The 13,636-nt window shown below is 37.4% G+C and overlaps 1 protein-coding gene and 1 pseudogene across 2 annotated transcripts; one reads left to right on the top strand and one right to left on the bottom strand.

Annotated features, from left to right (window-relative positions):
- The first annotated feature begins 536 nt into the window (after positions 1-536).
- On the top strand, positions 537-3,304 carry LOC113278943. Of its 2 annotated transcripts, none has more exons than XR_003325639.1 (2): positions 537-2,440; positions 2,977-3,304. XR_003325639.1 is itself a non-coding variant. In XM_026527665.1 (2 exons), exons 1-2 carry the CDS (start codon positions 660-662, stop codon positions 2,079-2,081), a joined length of 1,239 nt encoding a protein of 412 aa, XP_026383450.1. In that variant the 5' UTR covers positions 537-659; the 3' UTR covers positions 2,082-2,607. The 2 variants fall into 2 exon arrangements, 1 of the variants encoding a protein (XP_026383450.1); XM_026527665.1 differs by lacking the exon at positions 2,977-3,304 and having other exon boundaries at positions 537-822; positions 1,006-2,607.
- Positions 3,305-3,577: 273 nt separating this feature from the next.
- Positions 3,578-7,475, bottom strand: LOC113278976 (annotated as a pseudogene).
- Between the last annotated feature and the right edge of the window lie 6,161 nt (positions 7,476-13,636).

Raw genomic sequence — 13,636 nt, 5'->3', positions numbered from 1 at the left:
CTTAAAAGTAGATAAATCTAATGCAAGGAATAAGAACCATATCTCTACATTTGAAGGCTCTACTATTAATGATGTAAGGGTTTGAACTCCCTAAGTTAGTTGTTTGAATGTATTTTAACTTACAAAGAAAAAAAAAATTATCAAAATTGCACATTTACGCCTGACTTCATTTTATAAAACGGAAAATGAGACATTTGTCCAAATATTTTTAAAACATGGTTCTAATGGACGAGTAAAAATTATTACGGGTGAAATGGACAAAAAAATAGCAAGGATGAAACTAGATTCATCCTGGCTTAAATTTAAAAAATAGCGAGGATGAAACTGGATGCATCCTGATGTAAATTAAAAATAAGAAAAAATATTTGAAAATGGGTAGGATGAAACTGTTTACATCCTGGCTATTTTAACATTTTTGTCCATTTAAACAATATCAAAATCTAGATATCTTTTTCACCCAGAAATTATTGATTTTAGTCTATGCTGACACGTATTAGTCCTATCCCAACTTGTGCAACCCTAAACTCCGTTCTTCCGTTTTCTTCTTCTTTTAGTCTCGTCTTCTTCTTCTCCCGGAACAACACCAGCAAGCATTTCACTTGTATACCTGTGTGTCGCTCTGGCTAATCTCAAGTTTAATTCTGGCTTCTAATACTAAGATGGCAGGAAGGCGAATTGGTAGAAGGCGAAGATTAAACATGATAGCTGTGGCAAAACCTATCAAGTTTAGTCTCATGAGCAAGATCAACAGATTCAACAGACGGAGGAAACCTCATGGCCTGAAAAAGAACCATGGCGAGGAGAGCAAGAAGAAAAGTAGAGGTATCACTAATGTTAAAGTAGACGATGATATAGTTTATGAGATACTTGGCAGATTACCGGTTAAATCACTTATGCAGTTAAAATGCGTGTCTAAACATTGGTGTTCCATGATTCAAAATGATCGGTATTTAATCGATTTACACCATAGTCGATCAAAATTAAGACCGTGTCTCCTTATTACAGTTCCAAGAGCAAGCGAGGATTACAAGGATTACAAAGAGGAAAAGCATGATAACGTGTTTGATCCCATTGGTAATTTTTTGGTAATTGCTGATCTAATGTTTGAAGGCGGGGAAGTGTCAGCGGCAGTAGTTCGTACTATAATGGAGATGGATACGCCATCATCTAGATTTTCAGAACCTTTAAATGGTTTGATATGCTTATTTGACCCTGAAAAGAATCATAGTGTTCAATTGTGCAATCTTAGTACCCGTCAATTTACACCATGGATTAAATCATCATTCATATCCAACTTAAATGTTAAAGATAAAGACAAGTATCGGTTACGCACTGGGATGTGTAATTTGGGATTCGACCCTGCCACTAAGGAGCACAAAGTGGTTTGTATTTGGACTATACATCACCATCAAGTTTGCGAAGTGTTGACGGTTGGAGATGGGAAATGGAGAATTACTGATGTCCTGCCAGTAAACAATTTCACAGAATTGTATGGTTCTGGAGCTTCTATTTATGTGAATGGTTCCATATATTACAGCCCATGGAAGCTAAAGTGTTCTCTCGTTAAGGATACTAAGCCTAAATTCATTGTGGCATTTGATGTTGGGAAGGAGAAATTTAGAGCCATCCGAATTCCTGATTTCATTCTTGACCAGATTCCGCGATTTCAACCCTTCGAAATTGATGGTCATCCAGCTCTGTTAAGCATCATAAGAAGTAACAATGCCAAGATATGGTTATTTGACGATGATTACAACAATGGTTGTAGAAGTAATACTTGGAATGAAGTTACTATTGAATTGCCCTTCCATTGGGGACATGGAGACCATGGGAGGAACAGTCAGTATTCTGTTCATTTTCGTTCGGTCATAGGTACAGACTTTATAATCCTATACTTGTATCGCTGTAACATGGTTGCGGATGGTTATCATTATGCAACTGCAGTCTCTCAATATTCTTACAATTGGAAGAAAAAGATTTTTACGGAGAATAAAATCAATGGGCTCCCATCCTCAGTTCCGTATCTTCAATTTGTATCCTGTTTATCAACTTTCGCGGAGAGTCTTTTACCTGTTCTATAGCTACCAAACAACACGCAAGACCTTGGCAAGTATGTAATGCTGGATTTGTTAATCAACAATTATGGTGCTCGCTTTTGACATGCAGTGAAATCTAAGGATCCTGTCTGATACTGCTCGTTGCTTTAGTCCGGTTGTTATAATCACATGTTGGTGCAGTTTATCCTCTGATGAAGTCCTTGGCGGTTGGAGGACTTGGGACATCAGGTACCTAAATAGCCTTTAGTTTATATACTGATAAGGCGTTCAAGAAACAAGTGCTTTTGCATAGCCATATCTGTGGCTTATTACTTGTTATGTGCTTATGGATCCAACAAGTGCTTCAACCTTTCGGTTGTGTTCGCTTCATGATTACTATTGAGGTACTATTTTGATTTATTTTATACCATTATTAGGTCGCTTTATGAATTAGTTCAATTTGGCTTATCATGTGGATATGATCTTAGGTAGTTTAGAATTTTAACAATATAATATCCTTTTGAGTAGATCAAGATCAATAGATATAGACTAGGAAAATTTGCGATGTGAATGCACAGGTCTGAATAGTTAAGCTCTTACAAAAACAAAATAAAAACTCCTGCATAATTGTATGTTATCATCCAACCACAGACACTTCTGCAATATGTTTCCTCGAATACCAGTTATCACCTCAAAATGTAATACCCTTGTAACTTTTGAAAGGGATTTATACCTACTGCATAGGGCGGAATCAGTTACGGGAACTGGTCCTAAACCTATATTTATATATTTTCACTAAAATCCCCTAAACTTGTTCTATTATTCATTGTATGGCCCTAGCAGAGTGGATACTTTTTTCCGCCCCTAGCTCCTAAGAAGCATAAAGTGGTTTGGGTAATCCCCTAAACTTGTTCTCTTATTCATTGTATGGCCCTAGCAGAGTGGATACTTTTTTCCTCCCCTAGCTCCTAAGAAGCACAAAGTGGTTTGGGTAAGTGGAGGCATATCAAAGAGCTCCTCCCGTGCAAATTTGCTTAAACTTATTACTTAAACTTAAACTGAAGTGTTGAGAGTTGGGTCGCACGGAAAATGGTAGGGTGTCCAATGCGATACTGATATGATTCCAATAGTCTGACACGACATTCTGAATCTTATAAATACATACTTTCACCTTAAAAATATGGTGTCGGTGTTGGATCATTATCTCGGTGATTATGTGAATGGTTCTATATATTATCTAACAATGTTTTATAATAAATATTCGTTGTTGCATTATTCTTATTTCATTTATATGTAATTTGTTGCAACTAATGTTGCGCCTAACTTTTAAGTTTCATAGTCGACTTGGTTTTGTTCATTTCATTTGTTTATTTTGCTGGTAGTACGATAAAGCCAATGCCTAAGTTTTTATCTGTTTCACAATATAAGTCATCCGTATGGTGTTCTTATCTTTTTTAAGAAGTAATAAGTGAAGATATTGGGAACAAGAAATTCACCTGCAAAGAATGATACAGATGTCAAAGATTCTTCACTGTACATGAGAATGTTTATTCCCCAAAACTGGGTTTGTTTATTTTGGGATTCCTCTTTGTGAACCCTTCAATGGTGCGGGTAAGGTAATTTGGGGATTTCTCTTGCCGGCTACAATTTGGTCAATCTCGATTGCCAGAAACCAATAAAAGTTACAAGGGAATAAGCTATTGTGATGAAGATTGAAGGTTTAGTCTTCTCATGGGTTTTATCAAGAGTTCAGAACCCCTCCACTTTGGATCACAAACTCGGACTCGATTGTGATCCAAAGTCGGACTCGATTGTCATCTGAGATACACACTAAAATGAGCTGATGTGTTTGTGATTGCGAGTCTTTTCTCTCTGCTGCTTTTTGAATGTTTTTTCTTTTCTTTTTTCTCTTGTCTCGGACACTGGGTTTTAGCCAGGTGGGAGATCTTCGCAACCTTTGCGTTGTGCTGGTCTGTACATTGTCTCTCGTGAAAATTTGCATACCACCTCTAAGTCTTAGAACCAAATGAAGGGTGGATTCCTTCTGGATGTTGTAGTCAGCAAGGGTGGGCCCATCTTCCAATTGCTTCCCAGCAAAAATCAACCTCTGCTGGTCTGGAGGAATACCTTCCTTATCTTGGATCTTTGCCTTGACATTATCGATAGTATCAGAGCTCTCGACTTCCAAAGTGATGGTCTTGCCAGTCAGGGTTTTCACAAAGATTTGCATGCCACCTCTAAGTCGTAGAACCAAGTGAAGGGTGGATTCCTTCTGGATGTTGTAGTCTGCAAGGGTGCGTCCATCTTCCAATTGCTTCCCAGCAAAAATTAATCTCTGCTGGTCTGGAGGAATACCTTCCTTATCTTGGATCTTGGCCTTATCTTGGATCTTGGCCTTGACATTGTCAATAGTATCAGAACTCTCTGACTTCCAGAGTAATGGTCTTGCCAGTCAGGTTTTCACAAAGATTTGCATACCACCTCTTAGACGGAGCACAAGATGGAGAGTGGACTCTTTCTGGATGTTGTAGTCAGCTAGAGTTCTTCCATCTTCCAACTGTTCGCCAGCAAAAATCAACCTCTGCTGGTCCGGGGGAATTCCTTATCTTGAATCTTAGCCTTAACATTTTCAATTGTGTCTGAGCTCTCAACCTCAGGAGTGATGGTCTTGCCAGTGAGGGTTTTCACAAAAATCTGCATCTGTAGATCAATCATAACAACATACTCGTCAGATACTGATAACCAGATTTATCATAAAAAGATATGAAAAGGTGGGAGATCTTCGCAACCTTTGCTTTGTGCTGGTCTGTACATTGTCTCTTTGTGCATTCTACCATGTGAAGCTCCAAACCTGGGAATCAGTAAATATGAAAAGGAAACTAGACCTAGAGAAGGTCTGGTTGTTAGATTCGAACGAAGGGAGCACAACTGCTCCCTGTCGAATTTAACCACAGACGGCAATCTTCAACCCCAAAATTCAGGCTGTGAGAGATTCTCTCTACATTTCTTCTAGTCATTTTATGCAGAAAAATAGAGCATCAGAATATTCATTCACCATTTCAATAGGGAAAGTGGTATAGATGATAAAGAGAGACATAATCGAACTGGGCAAGCCCAATTTAAGTAACAGTGTTCACAGCACCAAATTCATGCACTTAACTGTAACTGTAAGCACCATACAGGCACATACTACTAACAGGACATTTCACCATTGTGTAGTGTACGGTAAGACTGCGACTGCGACTGCATAAAGCAAAAGAAACTCCACAAATAAAAGATAAAACTCCAATCATGAACTTACAGTTCTTCACAGATAGAAATAAGTTTTTCACAGATAGAACACAAAAGATAACTCTGGAAACATGAACATAAGTTGTCACAGAGAGCAGACGCACCAACAGACGCTAAACACTGTTCTTTAAAACCAATGCCAACAGAAATGTTCAATTACCACCACGGAGACGAAGGACAAGGTGAAGTGTGGACTCCTTCTGGATGTTGTAATCAGCAAGAGTGCGACCATCCTCCAGCTGCTTTCCAGCAAAAATCAACCTTTGCTGATCTGGAGGAATTCCCTCCTTATCCTGAATTTTGGCCTTCACATTATCAATAGTGTCAGAGCTCTCCACCTCCAAGGTGATGGTTTTTCCAGTCAAGGTCTTCACAAAGATTTGCATACCACCACGAAGACGTAAGACAAGGTGAAGGGTAGACTCCTTCTGTATATTGTAGTCAGCAAGGGTACGCCCATCTTCCAATTGCTTTCCAGCAAAAATCAACCTTTGCTGGTCTGGAGGAATACCTTCCTTGTCCTGAACTTTGGCTTTTACATTGTCAATGGTATCTGAACTCTCAACTTCTAAAGTGATAGTCTTTCCAGTCAGGGTTTTCACAAAGATTTGCATACCACCTCTAAGTCTTAGAACCAAATGAAGGGTGGATTCCTTCTGGATGTTGTAGTCAGCAAGGGTGCGCCCATCTTCCAATTGCTTCCCAGCAAAAATCAACCTCTGCTGGTCTGGAGGAATACCTTCCTTATCTTGGATCTTTGCCTTGACATTATCGATAGTATCAGAACTCTCGACTTCCAAAGTGATGGTCTTGCCAGTCAGGGTTTTCACAAAGATTTGCATACCACCTCTAAGTCGTAGAACCAAGTGAAGGGTGGATTCCTTCTGGATGTTGTAGTCTGCAAGGGTGCGTCCATCTTCCAATTGCTTCCCAGCAAAAATTAATCTCTGCTGGTCTGGAGGAATACCTTCCTTATCTTGTATCTTGGCCTTGACATTGTCAATAGTATCAGAACTCTCGACTTCCAAAGTGATGGTCTTGCCAGTCAGGGTTTTCACAAAGATTTGCATACCACCTCTTAGACGGAGCACAAGATGGAGAGTGGATTCCTTCTGGATGTTGTAGTCAGCTAGAGTTCTTCCATCTTCCAACTGTTTGCCAGCAAAAATCAACCTCTGCTGGTCCGGGGGAATTCCTTCCTTATCTTGAATCTTAGCCTTAACATTGTCAATTGTGTCTGAGCTCTCAACCTCAAGAGTGATGGTCTTGCCAGTGAGGGTTTTCACAAAAATCTGCATCTGTAGATCAATCATAACAACATACTGGTCAGATACTGATAACCAGATTTATCATAAAAAGATAGCAAACTCGTACATGATGTCCACAATTAAACTACCCCAACACCAGAACACACAATTTTTCCTCAGCTATATGCAGAATATTCTGTCAAGCACAAACAATATTAACTCTATTTTTGAACATTTTATTATATCTTCTAGAAAGTCAAGAATTGGCAAAAGCCTATAGTAAACTAGATATTAGCTTAACATTGAAAATTACATGCAAAACCGAAACACAAGGGCATCCAATTGACAATATCACAAGCTTAAAATAGTTGAGCAACATCAAGCAAACTCACAACATAAGAGCAGCAGTAGGATCATAACCGGTTAGTCCTTTTACCAAAATTTTCAAATCTAACTTGGCTGGAATTGACCTAACGTATAATCAAATACAAACCTAGCCCTAAGAATCCGATATGCTCAAGAAACTATATACAAAAACACAATTCAGATGCTAATAATCCAGCAAAAAAGAAAAACATTGAAATCCTACCAAATTTGTGCAACATGATGAAAGACAATTCAAAATATACAGCAACCAGATCAAATCAATCCTTAACTCCTTACAAACTAAGTCAAAAAAAAATAAAAAATGAAAGTTTCTAGATTAGATTACCTTCAGAGAGGAAGGTGTCGAAGAAATTTAGAAGAATCTGATTGATTTTATTTATTTTCCGGAGAGAATAATATAATTGTGAATTAGTGCAAGGGAGAAGCCTCAATTTATAATTGAACCTAATACCGAAAATATCGTCGGTCCAACGCGGAATAGGATATATCACGAACCGCCTAAAGATATCGCCAAATTCTAGAATCTTCGGGAATACCGATGAAAATGGAAGGACGAGGACTCCAGAGGTTTGCTGAGGGAATGGGTCTAACGACTTTTAAAAGTTCTCACTCTTGAACAAGTCTAAGGGTGCACACGGTACGGTTCTTACTGAGATCGAATACATGTATCTTCCTAGACTCGGTTCTAAGATTTTGGATCAGTACTTGTACCCCTGTCTTCGATTCCGGTATCAGGCACGGTTCCAGTACCAGTCCATATTTTTTGTCATATTTCCAGACAGATTTTCCTGTCAAATTAAGCAGTTTAAGTACCTGTTTTACTGAGCAACAATATATTAAGCAATATCTCAATCAAAGCACAAAGTAACAACTAACAAGTAGCAATAATACTAGCAAAGCAAAGTGCCAAAGTCTTGAAAATCTGAAAAAATAACAAGTAGCAAAGCTACAGACTGCAGTACACACACAAACAATATTACAATAGTCTTAACTCCTAACTCTTAAGTGTTACTGTCTTAACAACTAATAGCTGAAGTACTACACACTAGACTGAAGAAAAGAAGAATTGAAGTGGTAGCAGTGGTGGTGAAGTGGTTGTGGAGATTTATTCCTTGGCAGCACTGGTGGTGGAATTATTGTTGATAGGACCCAGTAACTCTGCAAAAAAAAGTAATAGCAAGTTACCCAGTTAGTAACTATTACTAAAAAAGTAACAAGGAAAAAGATTGGAATGAATTGAATATGTTACCTTCTTCAACTACAACATTGTCATCTGGTATATAGTCACTTATAAGATCAAGTTGTATTGGCTTCCTTAGACAGCTTTGTGTGCAAAGCAATGCCTCAACTGTCCTGGTAGATTAAGAGCTTCTACAAGGACTTAACACTCTCTTTCCTAGCTAAAAGCAGATTCAGAGGCAACAGAAGACAGAAGAATGGCTAGTATGTCCTTAGCCATATGTGCAAGTATCTTATACTTGTTACTGTTGGTCTTCCACCAACCCAATAAGTCAAAATCCTCATCGCCATCTTCTCCTTCTTCAAACTTGTCTATGAAATATCTATCCAACCTTGTTTTGCCCACATCATCATCTGGGTTGCTCTTATGCCTCTTACTCCTTGACATCAACTCTTTTATACGACTTGGCCCTGCCCCTGGTTTACTTAACACTGATTTGGCTTGTCCATGCATAGAGTAATTGACTCCTCCTCGTCAACTGAATACACATCCTTATATTATTCAAATAGAATCTTAAAATCCAATAACACACTCTGCATAACAAGTTCAACCTTTGAAGACTTCTTTCCATACAAACACTCAAGAGCAAATTCTAGTCCTTTTTCTTTCTCTCTAGAATCCAACAACATGGAAAAAAAAACGTTGTAGAGTTCATCTTGCATAATCACCCTAATATTTGTTATACTTCTTAAACATTTTGGCAGCATAGTTGCAATAAAAGGATCTTCATCTACATTATCTCTAAACTCAACCAGTTGCTCATAAACGTGAACTAATTGTCATAAGAAAGTGTGTGTTGTTACCTTAGTTGAGGCTGAAAATGCAACAATTATGGCATCAAAGAATACCTTCAAACATTTCGCAAGGCCTCTGGCAAAGATCCAGTCCTCTTGACATGGAGCAGGTTTCTTCACTATTGCCTTCTTATTCTTCTTTTGTGCCTTCTTCTTGCCTTTCACATCAAGTTCTTCTTCTTATTCTTCTTTACTAAAAACTTCTTCTTCTTCACCAACATTAACATCAATATCAAAATCATCAGCATTGGGTAAATATTTCTCACTTTCTTTTGGGAAATAAAACAACTTTTGATACTCCCTATCATACCTTTCTAACCTAGTGAAAGCTCTTTCATACACTTATGTAGTCTCTAGCATCAAGAATGTGATGTTCCATCTAGTCTTAACATCTAATATCAATGCTATCTTAGACTCTATTCCAACTAAATTTGCACACTGCCTAAGCTTAGCCAACCTAGATGGAGAACCCTTTATATACTTGACAACTGACTTGATTCTTGCAATTGATTTGTTGTATACCCTTACAACATCTTTTACAACAAGTGCAAGTACATGAGATGCTCACCTTACCTGAAAAGATGTAGATTGATACAAGTATTAGATTTTTGTTCAAAGTAATAACTAATAAACACAATTCTAATTTGAAATTAAAAATAAATAAATCATATACTTACATGCAAGTACTTAGCTCTCTCTTCTGCCCTTGTCATTGAAACAATACTAGTGGTCCAATAATCTATTGCAACCTTGTTGGCACTAGCATTATCCAAAGTGATAGAATTTTTTTTTTTAAGTCCCCAATCTGACAAGCACTTCTCCAACATCTCACCAATATCAATTCCTTTGTGACCACTAACCACAGAAAACATAATAATTCTCTTTTCTAACTTCCAATGATGATCAATAAAATGAAATGTTACACAAATGCAGTTGAAATTATTTGTTGAAGTCCATGTGTCTGTTGTCAAACTAACCCTCTGCTTACTTGACTTGAAGTAATTTTTCAACTTATCTTTCTCATCTACATACACTTCTAATAAACATCTGTAAACCTTCATTCTACTTGGTACAACAAATCCAGGCTCTAAGACATGCATCAATCTCCTAAACCCTTCACCCTCAACTGTTCTAAAGGACATCTCATCAATTATAATAAACTCAACAACTGCCCTTTTACATTTTTCTTGACTGAAAATAGCAGAAACTAACTGACCTTCCTGCTCACCCAATGTTGAAGGTTTTAATGTCAAATTTTGTTGTCCTTTTGGCTTTGACTTGTTAGGATTCTTCTTGCATCTGTTAAAGTGCTTCCACATTCCACCATTCCTTCCAGTATGAGACTTTATTGTCTTGTTGCAGTAATTACAATCAGCTTCTTGAACAACTGTATCCGTAGCAGGTGTAGGTTTAGCAGCTGAAGTAGGTGTAGGTGTAGCAGAGACAAGAGCAACAGATGCAGAGTATTTGGTGTAGCTCTACACCTGTACCTACTTCAGCTGCTACACCTGCTACGGATACAGTTGTTGGATCCTCTATCCAACCAACAGATGGAGCAACAGAGCCAGAGACAGCACCAACAGATGTAGAAGCTACTTCTACTTAAATGGGTGGTAATACAACATCTGATATTTGGAAACATTTCACTAGGAAAAATGTTCAAGAAGCTGATTGTAATCACTGCAACAAGACAATAGAGGCTCATACTGGAAGGAATGGTACAAGTGGAATGTGGAAGCACTTTAATAGATGCAAGAAGAATCCTAACAACGCAAATCCATAAGGACAACAAACTCTGACATTAAAACCTTCAACACTTGGTGAGCAGGAAAGTCAGCTAGTCTCTACTATTTTCATCCAAGAAAAATGTAAAAGGGGCATTTGTTGAGTTTATTATAATTGATGAGATGTCCTTTAGAGCAGTTGAGGGTGAAGGGTTTAAGATATTGATGCATGTCTTAGAGCCTAGATTTGTTGTATCAAGTAGAATGACGGTTTACAGATGTTTATTAGAAGTGTATGTAGATGAGAAAGATAAGTTGAAAAATTACTTCAAGTCAAGTAAGCAGAGGGTTAGTTTGACAACAGACACATGGACTTCACCAAATAATTTCAACTACATCTGTGTAACAGTTCATTTTATTGATCATCATTGGAAGTTAAAAGAGAGAATTATTATGTTTTCTGTGGTTAGTGGTCACAAAGGAATTGATATTGGTGAGATGTTGGAGAAGTGCTTATCAGATTGGGGGCTTAAAGATGTTTTTTCTGTCACATTGGATAATGCTAGTACCAACAAGGTTGCAATAGATTATTTGACCACTAGTATTGTTTCAATGACAAGGGAAGAAGAGAGATCTAAGTACTTGCATGTAAGTATATGATTTATTTATTTTTACTTTCCAGTTAGAATTGTGTTTATTAGTTATTACTTTGAACAAAAATCTAATACTTGTATGAATCTACATCTTTTCAGGTAAGGTGTGCATCTCATGTACTTGCACTTGTTATAAAAGATGCTGTAAGGGTCTACAAAAAATCAATTGCAAGAATCAAGTCAGTTGTCAAGTATATAAAGGGTTCTCCAACTAGGTTGGCTAAGCTTAGGCAGTGTGAAAATTTAGTTGGAATAGAGTCTAAGATAGCACTGATATTAGATGTTAAGACTAGATGGAACAACACATTCTTGATGCTAGAGGCTGCAGAAGTGTATGAAAGAGCTTTCACTAGGTTAAGAAGGTATGATAGGAAGTATCAAAAGTTGTTTTATTTCTCAAAAGAAAGTGAGAAAGATTTACCCAATGTTGATGATTTTGATATTGATGTTAATGTTGGTGAAAAAGAAGAAGGTTTTAGTGAAGAAGAAGAAGAAGAAGAACTTGATGTGAAAGGCAAGAAGAAGGCACAAAAGAAGCAGAAGAAGGCAATAGTGAAGAAACCTGCTCCATGTCAAGAGGACTGGATCTTTGCCAGAGGCCTTGTGAAATTTTTGAAGGTATTCTTTGATGCCATTGTTGCATTTTCAGCCTCAACTAAGGTAACAACACACACATTATTATGACAATTAGTTCTCATTTATGAACAACTAGTTGAGTTTAGAGATAATGTATATGAAGATCTTTTTATTGCAACTACTGCTGCCAAAATGTTGAAGAAGCATAACAAATATTGGGGTGATTGTGCAAAGATGAACTCTACAATTTTTTTGCTATGTTGTTGGATCCTAGAGAGAAAGCAAAAAGACTAGAATTTTTCCTTTAGTGTTTGTATGGGAAGAATTCTTCATAGGTTGAACTTGTTATGAGGAGTGTGTTATTGGATTTTAAGATTCTATTTGAAGAATATAAGGATGTGCATTCAGTTCATGAGGAGGAGTCAAGTACTTCTATGCAGGGACAAGCCAAATCAGTGTTAAGTAAACCAGGGGCAGGGACAAGTCGTATGAAAGAGTTGACGTCAAGGAGTAAGAGGCATAAGAGAAACCCAAATGATGATGTGGGCAAAACAGAGTTGGATAGATATTTCATAGAAAAGTTTTAAGAAGGTGAAGCAGAAGATGGTGATGAGTATTTTGACTTATTGGGTTGGTGTAAGACCAACAGTAACAAGTATAAGATACTTGAACATATGGCTAAGGACATACTAGCCATTCTTGTGTCTTCTGTTGCCTCTGAATCTGCTTTTAGCACAAGAAAGAGAGTGTTAAGTCCTTATAGAAGCTCTTTATCTACAAGGACAGTTGGGGCATTGCTTTGCACACAAAGCTGGCTAAGGAAGCCAATACAACTTGATTTTCTAAGTGACTATATACCAGATGACAATGTTGTAGTTGAAGAAGGTAACATATTCTATTCATTCCAATCTTTTTCCTTGTTACTTTTTTTAGTAATAGTTACTAACTGGCCAACTTGCTATTAATTTTTTTTGCAGAGTTACTGGGTCCTATCAACAATAATGCCACCACCAGTGCTTCCATGGAATAGATCTCAACAACCACTTCACCGCCACTGCTACCACTTCAATTCTTCTTTTCTTCAGTCTAGTGTGTAGTACTTCAGCTATTAGTTATTAAGATAATAACACTTAAGAGTTAAGAGTTAAGACTATTGTAGTATTGTTTGTGTGTGTGTACTGCAGTTTGCAGCTTTGCTACTTGTTATTTATTCATATTTTCAAGACTTTGGCACTTTGCTTTGCTAGTATTATTGTTACTTGTTAGTTATTACTTTGTGCTTTGATTGAGATACTGCTTAATATATTGTTGCTCAGTAAAACAGTTACTTAAGCTGCTTAATTTGACAGGAAAAACTGACAGGAAAAACTGACATGAAAATCTGTCTGGAAGTCTGATAGAAAGTACCGCCTGGTACCGGAACTGTGCATGGTACCGTACTTGTCCCGAATGGTACCGGAACCGAGGACAGGGGTACAAGTACTGGTCCAAAATCTTAGAACCGAGCTGAACCGTATCGTGTGCACCCTTAGTTACCACACAGTATTAAAATTTCTAAAATTCAACCCATTATATGGACGTTAACACAAAACATCCCAACTGCAAACAAAATCACTCTTGACTAATGCAGCTAATCAAATGCATAAGATAAAATCAAATCTCCACTACTCCTAATTCAGTTGAATCCA

Source organism: Papaver somniferum, chromosome 1, assembly GCF_003573695.1.
Source record: "Papaver somniferum cultivar HN1 chromosome 1, ASM357369v1, whole genome shotgun sequence".
Lineage (NCBI taxonomy): Eukaryota > Viridiplantae > Streptophyta > Magnoliopsida > Ranunculales > Papaveraceae > Papaver > Papaver somniferum.
This window is presented reverse-complemented; position numbering and strand designations above follow the sequence as displayed.